Here is a 12196-nt window from a genome sequence, read left to right on the forward strand (position 1 = left end):
GCGCTGTAAGCGCATTCGCTCGCGAGAGCTCGTCCGCGCACGGTGACATGTGTCGCGCCACGTGACCACGCGATCAGACACGAGCGACGACGAGCGCGAGTAGCCTCGAGTTGACCGACCGGCCGACTTAACGTAACGGAAGCCGAGCTTCAAAGCACGCAATCGAAAGTCGTTCGACGACGGCGGCGAACGGCCGGAATTTTACCGGAGTTTCACTTCTAACCTAAATACGACGGCGTTCACGCTCGCGCGCGCGCGCTTGTGTGCGTCTCCTCACATACCAATCGACAACTTGGCCAGCGGAGGATTTGATTTTACGCGAGGATCATATATGTACGTATGTGATTTGAAACATCGCAGAAACTGTTCCGATTTTTATTTACCGTTCGGTATTTGTGTGTGTCATGTACGTAAGGCACAACAATTAAATTCAAGTCACTCTCGACAGGCTCTCGACTCGTTGGCCTTTTAAAGGTGATTACATAAACCTTCTTCCAAGAGAGAGAGAGAGAGAGGCATCGGCATTTCTCGAGGACCCACCGAGCTGAGGATTTAACCGAGATGTGGCCGAAGGACGTCGGCATCCGGGCGCTCGAGGTATACTTCCCGGCGCAGTACGTGGAGCAGACAGAGCTGGAGGCATACGATGGCGTTTCCGCGGGCAAGTATACCATCGGTCTCGGCCAGTCGCGGATGGGTTTCTGTAACGATCGGGAAGACATCAACTCGCTGTGCCTGACGGTGACGCACCGGCTGCTAGAGCGTTACAGAATCGAGCCGCGCGACATCGGTAGACTGGAGGTAGGCACCGAGACGATCCTCGACAAGAGCAAGTCGGTCAAGTCCGTGCTGATGCAGCTGTTTGAGCCGCACGGCTGCACCGACATCGAGGGCGCGGACACTACCAACGCCTGCTACGGCGGCACCGCTGCTCTCTTCAACGCCGTCGCCTGGGTGGAGAGCAGCGCCTGGGACGGCAGGTTCGCTCTCGTCGTCGCGGCCGACAACGCCGTGTACGAGGCGGGCAACGCTAGATCTACTGGCGGCGCGGGCGCGATCGCCATCCTGGTGGGTCCCAACGCGCCCCTCGTGTTCGACCGCGGCTTGCGCGCGTCCTGCATGCGACACGCGTACGATTTCTACAAGCCAGATCTGCGATCCGAGTACCCGGTCGTGGACGGCAAACTATCGATTCAGTGCTACTTGAGCGCCCTGGATAGCTGTTACCAGCAGTACCGTGACAAGATCAGGCAGAAGGACCCCGTCGGTGATCCCGTAACGTTGACCAACTTCGACGCGTTTCTCTTCCATTCGCCCTACTGCAAACTCGTACAGAAATCCTTCGCCCGGCTGGCTTTCATTGATTTTCTCAACACGCCGAAGGATCAGCTCTGCGACCGCTATAAGGACGCGGCGAGCTTCCACGCCACCAAACTCGAGGACACCTACTTCGATCGGGACATCGAGAAAGTCTTCGTGCAACTGAGCAAAGCGGACTTTGAGCGAAAGACTCGACCCAGCCTGTTGATAGCGAATCAAGTCGGAAATATGTACACACCGTCCGTCTATTCCGGTTTAGTGTCGTTACTCATATCAAAACCGATAAGTGAATTGGCCGGCAACAAGATCGGCGTGTTCTCATACGGATCGGGCCTCTGCTCCAGCATGTACTCGTTGACGATAACGAGAGACACGCAGGATGGCTCCGGCCTGTCCAAGATTATCACCGCTCTTTCTTACGTCAAGCCGCAATTGGAGGGACGTCACTGCGTTTCCCCGGCGGATTACACCAGGGTATTGACATCGAGGGAACACAGTTGTCACGTTGTGCCATTCACTCCGGAGAGTAGTATAGACGACATGTTTCCGGGAACGTATTACTTGATCCAGGTGGACGAAAAATACAGAAGGACTTATAAGAGAGTATGAAAACGGCGTATTAGATTTCAAGGTTTAGGGTTATTTATAATCAATTTTCTTCTCAAAAATATGTGTAAAATGAAAGGCACAAGGTTTAACTTGATTGTACAATTTCTAATTGCTGTAACAGCAATCGTATAATAGTGGTGGATGAGAAACGTCGTCGTATCAAAAATTCATTCAATCTGAGTCTTCCTGATACACTTCTTTTTCTTCTTCATTATATATTCATTAATATATCATTTCTTTTTATCATACTTTAAATTGCAAATCTACATTTGCATTGACATAGAAAGCAGCATTACGCAAAGTGCCTTATATAGATTGTTCTTACACAAAATAAAGAAAAAATAGAGTCAAGAAATTTTTTATACATTTATGTGCTCGAATGCTATTTTTAGCTCGGTTATACACGTTAATATAAACATATAATAAGTTGATAGAGCAGAAATGTTATATAAGAATTCTAGCTTGTATGCAGTATGAAGCAGATTAATTAAAGAAAATTAATTTCTATTAGATGATATTTAAATTTTATAAATGATATTTAATTTAAATTTATATATATATATATATAATAATTCATTAAACGGAGATTTTTTCCGATTTATATATCTATATTGGTTTATTGTTTATTTGCATCATCATGATCAATCTTGTTAAGTATCTGGTATATAAGAATTATGTCTTCTCTACCTCGTTTTCCTTATTTTATACGTCTGTTGATTCTGCAATGAAATATTGTCTTAACACAATAAAACCAAATAAATATTATTATAGTTAATATTCTATCATTGAGAGTTTACACGATGCGCGCGTATATATACGGCCTTATATTTATAATTTATGATGTATGGCCTTATAATGTTATTTATATACGTATGTGGTAATCATATATAGCATGTTTGTTTACACTGAAATAAATACAATTTTCTGAATTAATAATGTACAGCCGAGTGATAATTACTGCTAATTACCCTTAATACAGTAAAGGAATTGAGACTCTGAACCGAGAGTCAACGTGTAAATAAATAACAATAAAAAAATTAATTTATTCTCTGCTCAAAAAAAATCGACAATCTTCGTTCACTGTGATAAATATTTCTTTAACATGCAATCTATGAAGAATTTGTTTACGTGTAAAATAATATAAATAATTTTTGTGGAATCAATCACGCAATGTTTATATAATGTGTGATAAAGCTAAAGCTAATTGATTAACAGCCATCAATTTCTAAAAGACTTGCGATAAGTATAAAAAAAGCTTTATTACGAATTATAGAACTTCAACAGTGGCTACATTCGGGAAGCACACTATGCGCTAAAAACATCGTGCTTTGTTATTTATTGAAAATTAAACAAGAGCATGTTTATAATGCTAAAATGCGTGTTCCCTGAATGCACTCAGTATAATATACACAATGTTTTAAATGTATCAAGCGTAATATAATAAAAGTCCGTTACAAAAATCATGCAACAAATCTATTATACTGCATACCATATATATTTTTTAGTAAAAAATATATTTTCCAGTTATATCATTTATATATAATACAGTAGAGTTTTAATTATATTTCATATGACTGTTCTCTTTACATCATTACTTCATATATTATTTCAGCGCAAAATCATAATATTAGGATGTAATATAAATTTATATTTTACATAATATTCTTTTTTCGCACATAATTCAAATGATTATTTTATCTAATTAACAGTGCAATGGAAAAATGATTGATGTATGTTAGAGAAATATATTTATGTTGTAGAACTTACACAATGAGAAAAAGAGATATACGTATACATTTATACAAATTAATAAAGATCTTAAATTGTGAGAACACTTTTCATACATTTTTGGCAACATTTGCGCGTGCAAGGTAATGGAGATTTACATCCTCCTGGGTTACCGTACATCGAAGTTACTTTTATAATTATTACATAAAATAATAATTCTGATTCGCAACGAGTATTATAATATGCACATTCTCTTATGTGCAATATATATAAATATTTTGAAAAATATATTATACAGCAGTTTGTATACAAATATTAGAGATTCGTTATATTTGTTCGTTCATTTATAACATAATCGCGTCCGTTTAGTCACGAAATGTATTCTATATCTGCATTCTCAATGTGCCTTTAGCGCCAAGTGTATCATTTAAATTGATCAAAGGCTAAGAATGAGACCATTATCTCTCGGCATGAAACGCAAGAATGCGACTAAGGATTAATATTTACAGCCTCGTAATTCAAACGGGTGCTCAGCGACCGAGAAGTTAAATTTTCGCATTCGCCATAACACACATTCACGTGTATAAATAAATAAAATAAATAAAGAAAAGAATTGAATCACCATTCATAATTTAACTCCCATAATCTTCGATTGTACTTCGCGTATGTCTATGCGATCATTATCACGAATGACGTTTACTACGAATTTTTAAGGCACAAGGATATCAAGGATATCTTTTCAGGTCGCCACAGTATTTGTGAAATATCAGTATGTATGTGCGTGTATATAAATTTGTACGTGTATTTGTTAAATTAAATATAAAAATATACAAATGTGCTCTTGTCGGAACAATAAGTTTCTAGAGCAAAAATGAGCCACCCTTTATTTTAAGAATTATATCTTTATCGTGAGATTCGTATCCTGCGGGACTAGAAGAGCCAATGTCCATTCTATTCCATGTAAATAAACGTAGAATATTTTGAATTTGGCATATATTGTATATGAGTTTTTTCTTCCATATCGATAGAATGACATTGATTGTTCTAGTTTCTGGAACTAAATTTCATTGTATACAGCTATAAATAAAATAAAAGGCAGTAAAATTTTTATAAAGCTGCACAATATTTTCTATACGTAAACAATCTTTTTTTATACTCTGATTCCTATTTTTTTAGTTTCAATTTAAAAAATAGTAAAGTAAAATTTATATTCTAACAGAATTTATTGACAGATAATATATTTATCTGTTGACTGCCTTTTATTTTTTCTAGGACGTATGTTATTTTATGAATATCTGTCATCCAGAAACAGTGCGCGTCAATGGAAAAAAAATCTAAACGGTTCAAAAGATTTTATAGCCTGAACAGCCTGAACAAGAAGACAGATCTCGTCCGGCACCGAGTTTCACTACATCGTTCTCGCTCATGCTAATCTGACGATTATCGTGTCGTCTCTAAAAGTGTAATTTAGCCACGATCAAGTAAAGAAAGACAATATAACAAAATTATGTAAAAGATAGAGATTTACCTTAAGTTCAGATGCCAGATAGAAAAATATGGAATCTATATTTGTATTATCTTTGGCTGAGGTCTCCACTACATGCAAAACTTCAGGCAGATATTCACATAAAGCTTCAGCCTCTGCCTTCTGAACTTCCCGCAGATCTTCTAAATCGCACTTATTACCTGCAAAGTAAGAAATGCACAATAATAATAACAGATGTTATTGTAATATATCAATATATTGTAATGCATGTAAAATGATCATACCAACTAACACTAATAGTACATGCGATGACGAATATCTCCGGACTTCTTCCACCCAACGTTGCAAACTTAAAAATGTTGATCGTTTTGTAATATCGTAAACTAAAATGGTTAGAAAATGTTTACGTTTAAAAAGATAACACATTGTTTTTCAATTAAGCCAATATAGCAAAGTCATACAAAAAGAAGAAAAAACTGACTTCTATCGCAAACAAAAAGATATATAATATGATTTTCATTATTTATCAAAATAATTATATAAAAAATTATATTTGATTTTTTTACAAAAATTAATTTAAAAAAATACATATAAATGAAAATATTATAAATTTTATGTGGCTATGTATTATGTTTCTAATTACATACCTACAATTACTCCATTTGCGCATCTATAATAACTTTGAGTAATCGTTCGGAATCTTTCTTGTCCCGCAGTATCCCAAATTTGTAGCTGTCAATAACAGAAGATCAAACTTCAACAATCATTATTGAATACAAATAAAAACAAACAGAATTATTGAGATTATGTTTTATCTATGAGAATGTTTATCAGTTGTATGTTTCATTATTAGTTACAAAGATTTTTCATGTAGAATATTGTAACCTTATAAGAAATGAGTTTTTAACATTTCCAAAGCAATATTAACATTGCTGAGAATTTTTAATTAAAAATCTAACGTAAAATAGTATAAACTTTATCTAAAAAGAAAACTTATAGCTATTTGTCGCAGAGATTCCCTTTTATATAATTTGAAAACAATTCTTTTTCAAAATAGTAAAAAAAAAAGATGTAGAAACGTATTTAAAATGGAGTTAAAAGAAACAGTTCCAATGGCTCTGTTTATGTTATTGTGCTAAATTGTGTTTTTTTTCCCGCCAAAAAACGCTGATACTCAACATAAATTCGCATTTTAAGCAAAAAAGAACGCAACTAACATATTTAGATAGCAGATACCAGATCGTATCTGAGAATGATTCAAGGTTAAACAGGCGCCGCGAACGTCTCGCACCTTGATTCTCTTGCCGTCTATGAGCACGGTCTTCATGGTGAAGTCGACACCGATGGTGTTGCCATGGCGTTCGACGAACGTGCCGGATCTGAAGCGCTGGACCACACACGTCTTGCCCGTACCACAATCGCCAATTAAGACGATTTTGAACAGGTAGTCGAACCTCTCGTCATCGTCGCTCGTGCTCATCATCAGATTGTCGGGATCGCGAGATGACATTCTCGCCAGGTCTCGCGCGATGACGACGACGACGACGATGATCACGGTGGACGGGCATTCGGGACTCTGCCACTCCGCAGCTGACTTTCTACGTCGTCACTCGCCGCCTTCGCGAGCTTTCCTTCATCTAATTGCGTCTGATCGCGACCATCTTGGTCCATCTTCCTACTTCCCACCCCGCGCTGCGATCGCATCAGTGTCATCAGTGACGAATCCTGAAACTGATGGCCCCTCTCCTTTCCTTTCTTTCGTCTTCTTGATTGCTTTTTTCCTGATAATTTACATATATGTTTAAAACTTCTAAAAAAAGGCATTTTCTTCTCCTTAAGCATTTCAGAAATTATCTAATCACAAAATAAATCTAACTAATCAGTCATGGAACATATTATTATGATAATGAATGTACAGTATACAATAACATTTCAATAATTAACTTCTTTTTTATCTCATATTAGAACAAAGAGAAAATATACAGTTTCATTTTGCACATTGTCATTGAAATGAATTGAAGCTGAAGGAATAAAAAGGTATAAAAAATTGATCCCTGAAATATACAAATATGTATATTTATATCTAATATTTTATATAATACTATTTTAATTTATGCAAAAGGAAATTTTATTTCCTCTACATAAAAGAATAAAAATTATATTATCATATATTCGATGTATTGTTTATTTTGTTTGAATATCATCAAACATACATGTTTATTAATAATTTTTAATCATACAACTATAATGTCGTAAATTACAAGAAATGTCTTAACATTAAATTCCTAAAATTACTTTCCCGAAGTGAACTTTGATAAGCCTTCCAGCAAACTAACATATGCTGTGTGTTCATACGATGTACTTAAATCAATTAGCTTATCTGCAAATTCATTCGAAATGCCTTTTTCCTCGAGATAGTTCATCAGTAGATCATACAGATACTGCAAAGTAAACAATAACTCAATTATCTGATTTATCCTATTAATAAAAAACTGAATATGTATAATTATAAATGGCTACAAAAATGTCAAGATAATATTATTAAAATAAAGACAATAATGAAAGAAATTATGATCTCTAACTCTACGAGAGTATCTATTATCTAAAGATTTATAAACAAAGTAATTATCATATAAGGCATTTTATATCTAAAATTGATTCAAAATATTGAATAATATTTATTATTATATAAGATTAATTATATTAATGTGTATTTCATTATAATTAACAATTATTTTTAAATATAAATCTCATAAAGAATAAATGTCTCATATTAAAGTAATAATACTTACACCATCAAGGATCTCACCAGCTACAGAGTACACTCTCTCACTATGTTCTCCCTCATACAATGTAATTTCATCGATGCCAAATATATCATCTGTAATAAAATATATATTTACATAAGAATATATAAGAATATTAAAAAAACAAGGAAACATATATAATGAAAATAAATTAGGAAACATATATAATGAATTAAAGTGTCACACTTTCAAATTTTCATCAGTGATATCATGGACACGATATGTATACATGAAAGTGTTTTTATATACCAAAGAATAATTATCAAGATAACCAAAATAGAAGTCATCCTGTACTCAACACTTTGGAATAAAGAAATTATTATAGCAAATACACATACTGTAGCTATCATCTGCGCCTGACGCACCAGGTTGATTGTTAAACGAACATGTGAAGCCCAAAGTTCGATTGTCTCTGATTATGTCTACTGTGAATGTTGGCTTGCTTCTCATTTCACCAATTTCCACATCGTCTTGACGAGGATCAATTTCCGCTTCGGCGTCAGCATCCACCGTATGGTTTACATTAAAGGAAATACGAATACTGAGAAGAAATATAGGTTAAATGAATCTATATCTCAAATTTAAAATATATAACAAATATGGTAAAAAGAGTCTTACGTATCAGTGTCATCTTTTTTTTCAAGATTAACCTCCGCACCATTAAGAGATATTGTGAATCCATCTAAAGTAGTTGGGATTGTCTTTAACTTCTGTGCCTTTTTCTCCGCTATTATTTCCTCCGCAAGAAACTCCACTAATTCTTTCTCCGCTAATAAAGTAAAAAGAATATAATAAAAAATGAATAAGAATATCCATACATTCCTGCGATAAGTATGACATGAACATCATGCAACAAAATTCTAGATATTTCTGTATTAAACAAAATAAATATATAGTATTTATTGATACAATTTCAATGGTATTTAAACGTGATTAAATTTTACAGCGCACAAAGCAAATTTGTATTGTCAAAATAATGCAAGCTTAGAAATATATTCAAGAAACTAGCCCCAATATATTACCTTTAAAAAAAATACATTTAAATACATTTAAAAAAAAAAGTAAATATAATTACAATTTAGGTTTATTCCAAGAAAATATAAAAAACTTTAATCTGCTTCTAATTGAATCTATTAATTATTGATCGATTAATATCCTGAATTTTAGCCATCTTGATCAAACTTAGACATTTTACATAGCTAAAATTTTACAAAGCTAAATGGTTTTATTCACAACGCGGTAAATATGGACGACCGTTCGCGAGTCCGATCGGATCTCTAAGATCCTTCGATTAATGTACGATTTATCCGACGACATCATCGTAGACGAGTCGATACCTTTCGTGTGCGATCTGCTGTAACACCTGCGGGAGTGGAAGTCGTGCAACTTGAACGAGGAGACGAACGGCGTGACTTCGACGGTTTGCCGACTATCGCACATGTTCCACAAGGCTCTAGAGTGTTGACCGGTGACGGTAGACGACGACGACTTCGTCGACGACGGCTTTAGCATGCCGCGTAGAGCCGAGGCGCGTATTACGCTCCTCACGATGCCGTTCATGTTGACGGGAAATCGAAGGCAGTGACAATACGAGAAAGGATACGATTAGACACGATCAAACAGTAGGAGGGAACGCGGGATTCGGCTTCGGCACAGAGAGTGAAACGATTGCGTCACGCGGCTGTTCGCTGCTCGATTTCCGGTTTGGCAATGGCTGCACGCACAGCGCGCAGCTCCCGGCGCGGAAATGTCTTCTATTTGAGCGGATCTGCATGAAATGCGCTACAAATGTTTCGAAGCAATTCACATGATTGGCCAATCACAGAGAGCTTTCCAACAAAAACGTGTATACGCAAATGATTGGCTGTCAAAAAGAAAACTTTCCGGGATTTGACAAGTTTTCTATTTGATCGCAATGTTCGATAAACATGTGTGACAAATATATTCTTAAAGCCAGTATCATAAACACACACACGCCCGCGATTTATCATATTGTATATATAAAAATAATATAATTATACATATATATTATTTATGTATGTATATGTATATAAATAATAATGAATAATAATAAATAATAATATATTCTCTCTGCATATATATACTAGCTCGTACAGTAGCGTCATCTAGATCCACTTTAGAACTGGAGGAACTACATAACCAGATTCACTTTTCCGTGCCACGGTAAAACGTCAGTTGGTGCATGTCCGTGCTAAATACTATGCTAAATAATAAAATTAATAGATAAATAATGCAGAAAAATATTATAGATTTATTAATTAAGTTTTATTAAGCCGCGCCTAATGTTTTGTCATTTTAGCATATACTGCAGCGATAATAAAATATATATAATTAATATTTTTATGTGTGTATATGTGTATGTAAAAAAACTTTTTAAATAATTTTCTTAATAAATTCTTTTCTTAATTTTTAAATATAATGTGTGAAAGATATTTACAATAAATTGCTTTCACTTCTTTCTTATTTTTGAAACAGAAGTATTAAAAGCATTTTTAGCATTAACAATAAATTATGCTTTTATTTAAATTTATACAGAATTTTATTATATTAATTATGTTATTCAAATAATTTTTTAATTTATAAAGTTAGTTGGATGCATTAGTGCGCGCATCGATGCACATTACAAATTATCACAGATAAATTTTTAATACTTTTGTCGGGAGAATTATATATATATTGCAAGTTTAAGTTTAAATAATATCGAGATTTAAAAAAATCTAGATTTGTAAATTATTTTATATTTGATTTAAGATACTTGTATTTTTATTTCAATAATGTAGCATCAACATAATTCTTTAAGAAATTCAAATGCTATGTATCTTGAAATTTCGAGATGGTATGCAAATTAAAACACAATTTTTTTTTGTATTTATGTATTTGCATATTTATAAATATCTAGCACATTATCTAACACATTATCTAATTTTGTACAAGCAAACAAAAGAAAAGAAATAAAAAAAATTACTCGAAAAATAGTTTAGGTTCTTTTATTTGAAAAAGAAAAACTAAATTCTTTAATTTAAAGAATTTCGATTTCTTATTCTTTCTTTTTTTTTCCTTTATATTATATAACTTCATATAATATAAAAAAATATATATATTTTTTAGATTTTGGAGAAGAAAAAAAAAACACAAGCTGTAAAATGCAACCAGAGCAAAGGCATGTAATGTATATTATTCAGCGTATTACAATACATTTTTTCTGATTGCATTTCTTGCGCCTATATGTAAAAATTATGTCTATCTGTAAAACATATACGTTGTGAAAGTGTTATGGATTTAATTTTCCATACACATGGCACGATCTTTGAAGTTGCGGAGAAACGTATTTTGAATATCATTACGCCGTATTTCTCACAGGAAAATATTGCTCTCTAGGTACGTCGACTAATTGACGCTTATTAAAATGCTGTCTGCATAAAGCTCGTTAAAAATCTGGCAGCGCGCAATTATAGCGAATGACTGTTGTATTATCTAGCCATCATTAAGGTAATAATGCACGCGATACGTTCTACAGTTTCACTTACATCATGCAAGTATCACGAAATCGAATATTGAGAACGATATAAAAACATGAATGCGATACAAGAACAAAGTTATCTAATCTTTTAAAATTTTATACATATAATTTTCTATACAAGTTTGATAATATAAAACAGATCGTACAGAATCTTTATATAATACCAGCTTGGTATTATATAACTGTTATATCTAATTAATTTTTATCACATATTTAATTTGGATCTATATCGCTCTCAAAAAAAAAAAAAAAAACAATAACAGCGGAGTCATAGAATTGAATCAAATATTTAATGAGATTAATTACGTCTGATATTAATCAGGATGATAATCAAATAGAACGATTTGTTCGAGATATTAAAAGCGAATATCTATATAATTAATCTATATAATTAATTGGTTTATATTTACATGGAAGCATCTCGGCTAATCTTTTTCAAAACCGAGATGTTTTTATTGTCTTCTTTTCCTTTTCTAGAATCTCACTGTCGGCTACATAAAATATCAAACAACACATTATCTTTGAAAAATTTTGACAATTTCATTATAAATCCGTCATAATTTTATTAAAATAAAATCTTTTATTTGCATTTGTATTTTTATAAAATCTTTTGTTTTTAATTGTTTTTAATTTTAAAATCTTCGGCACTTGGATATCTAAATTTTATTAAAATGTTACATTAATATAGAACAGTGAAAGGGTGAT

At 33.6% G+C, this 12196-nt stretch overlaps 3 protein-coding genes across 3 annotated transcripts; 1 reads left to right on the forward strand and 2 right to left on the reverse strand.

Moving 5' to 3' along the window:
• On the forward strand, positions 1-2869 carry LOC126848334 (hydroxymethylglutaryl-CoA synthase 1). Its single transcript, XM_050589155.1, has 2 exons — positions 1-333; positions 449-2869. The coding sequence occupies exon 2, from the start codon at positions 562-564 to the stop codon at positions 1927-1929; it is 1368 nt and encodes a 455-aa protein (XP_050445112.1). The 5' UTR covers positions 1-333; positions 449-561; the 3' UTR covers positions 1930-2869.
• A 300-nt stretch (positions 2870-3169) lies between these two features.
• On the reverse strand, positions 3170-6822 carry LOC126848335 (ras-related protein Rab-43). Its single transcript, XM_050589156.1, has 5 exons — positions 6435-6822; positions 5791-5875; positions 5428-5526; positions 5186-5343; positions 3170-5111 (listed from the first exon to the last, which is right to left on the reverse strand). The coding sequence occupies exons 1-5, from the start codon at positions 6651-6653 to the stop codon at positions 5001-5003; spliced, it is 672 nt and encodes a 223-aa protein (XP_050445113.1). The 5' UTR covers positions 6654-6822; the 3' UTR covers positions 3170-5000.
• A 488-nt stretch (positions 6823-7310) lies between these two features.
• LOC126848200 (complement component 1 Q subcomponent-binding protein, mitochondrial) lies at positions 7311-9675 on the reverse strand. Its single transcript, XM_050588881.1, has 5 exons — positions 9288-9675; positions 8569-8719; positions 8289-8491; positions 7936-8024; positions 7311-7584 (listed from the first exon to the last, which is right to left on the reverse strand). The coding sequence occupies exons 1-5, from the start codon at positions 9508-9510 to the stop codon at positions 7435-7437; spliced, it is 816 nt and encodes a 271-aa protein (XP_050444838.1). The 5' UTR covers positions 9511-9675; the 3' UTR covers positions 7311-7434.
• Between the last annotated feature and the right edge of the window lie 2521 nt (positions 9676-12196).

The sequence above is a fragment of the Cataglyphis hispanica genome, chromosome 3 (assembly GCF_021464435.1).
Source record: "Cataglyphis hispanica isolate Lineage 1 chromosome 3, ULB_Chis1_1.0, whole genome shotgun sequence".
In the NCBI taxonomy this organism is placed as follows: domain Eukaryota; kingdom Metazoa; phylum Arthropoda; class Insecta; order Hymenoptera; family Formicidae; genus Cataglyphis; species Cataglyphis hispanica.

Bases quoted from the DNA above. Each gene is read 5' to 3' on its own strand.
- LOC126848334 (XM_050589155.1), top strand. From the start codon at position 562: ATGTGGCCGAAGGACGTCGGCATCCGGGCGCTCGAGGTATACTTCCCG.
- LOC126848200 (XM_050588881.1), bottom strand. From the start codon at position 9,510: ATGAACGGCATCGTGAGGAGCGTAATACGCGCCTCGGCTCTACGCGGC. The intron at 8,025-8,288 runs GTATGTGTATTT...ATTTTATTACAG, and splicing joins AGGCGCAGATGATAGCTACA to ATGATATATTTGGCATCGAT. The intron at 7,585-7,935 runs GTAAGTATTATT...TTTACTTTGCAG, and splicing joins CTGGTGAGATCCTTGATGGT to TATCTGTATGATCTACTGAT.
- LOC126848335 (XM_050589156.1), bottom strand. From the start codon at position 6,653: ATGTCATCTCGCGATCCCGACAATCTGATGATGAGCACGAGCGACGAT. The intron at 5,876-6,434 runs GTGCGAGACGTT...TGTTATTGACAG, and splicing joins TAGACGGCAAGAGAATCAAG to CTACAAATTTGGGATACTGC. The intron at 5,527-5,790 runs GTATGTAATTAG...TAACCATTTTAG, and splicing joins CGCAAATGGAGTAATTGTAG to TTTACGATATTACAAAACGA.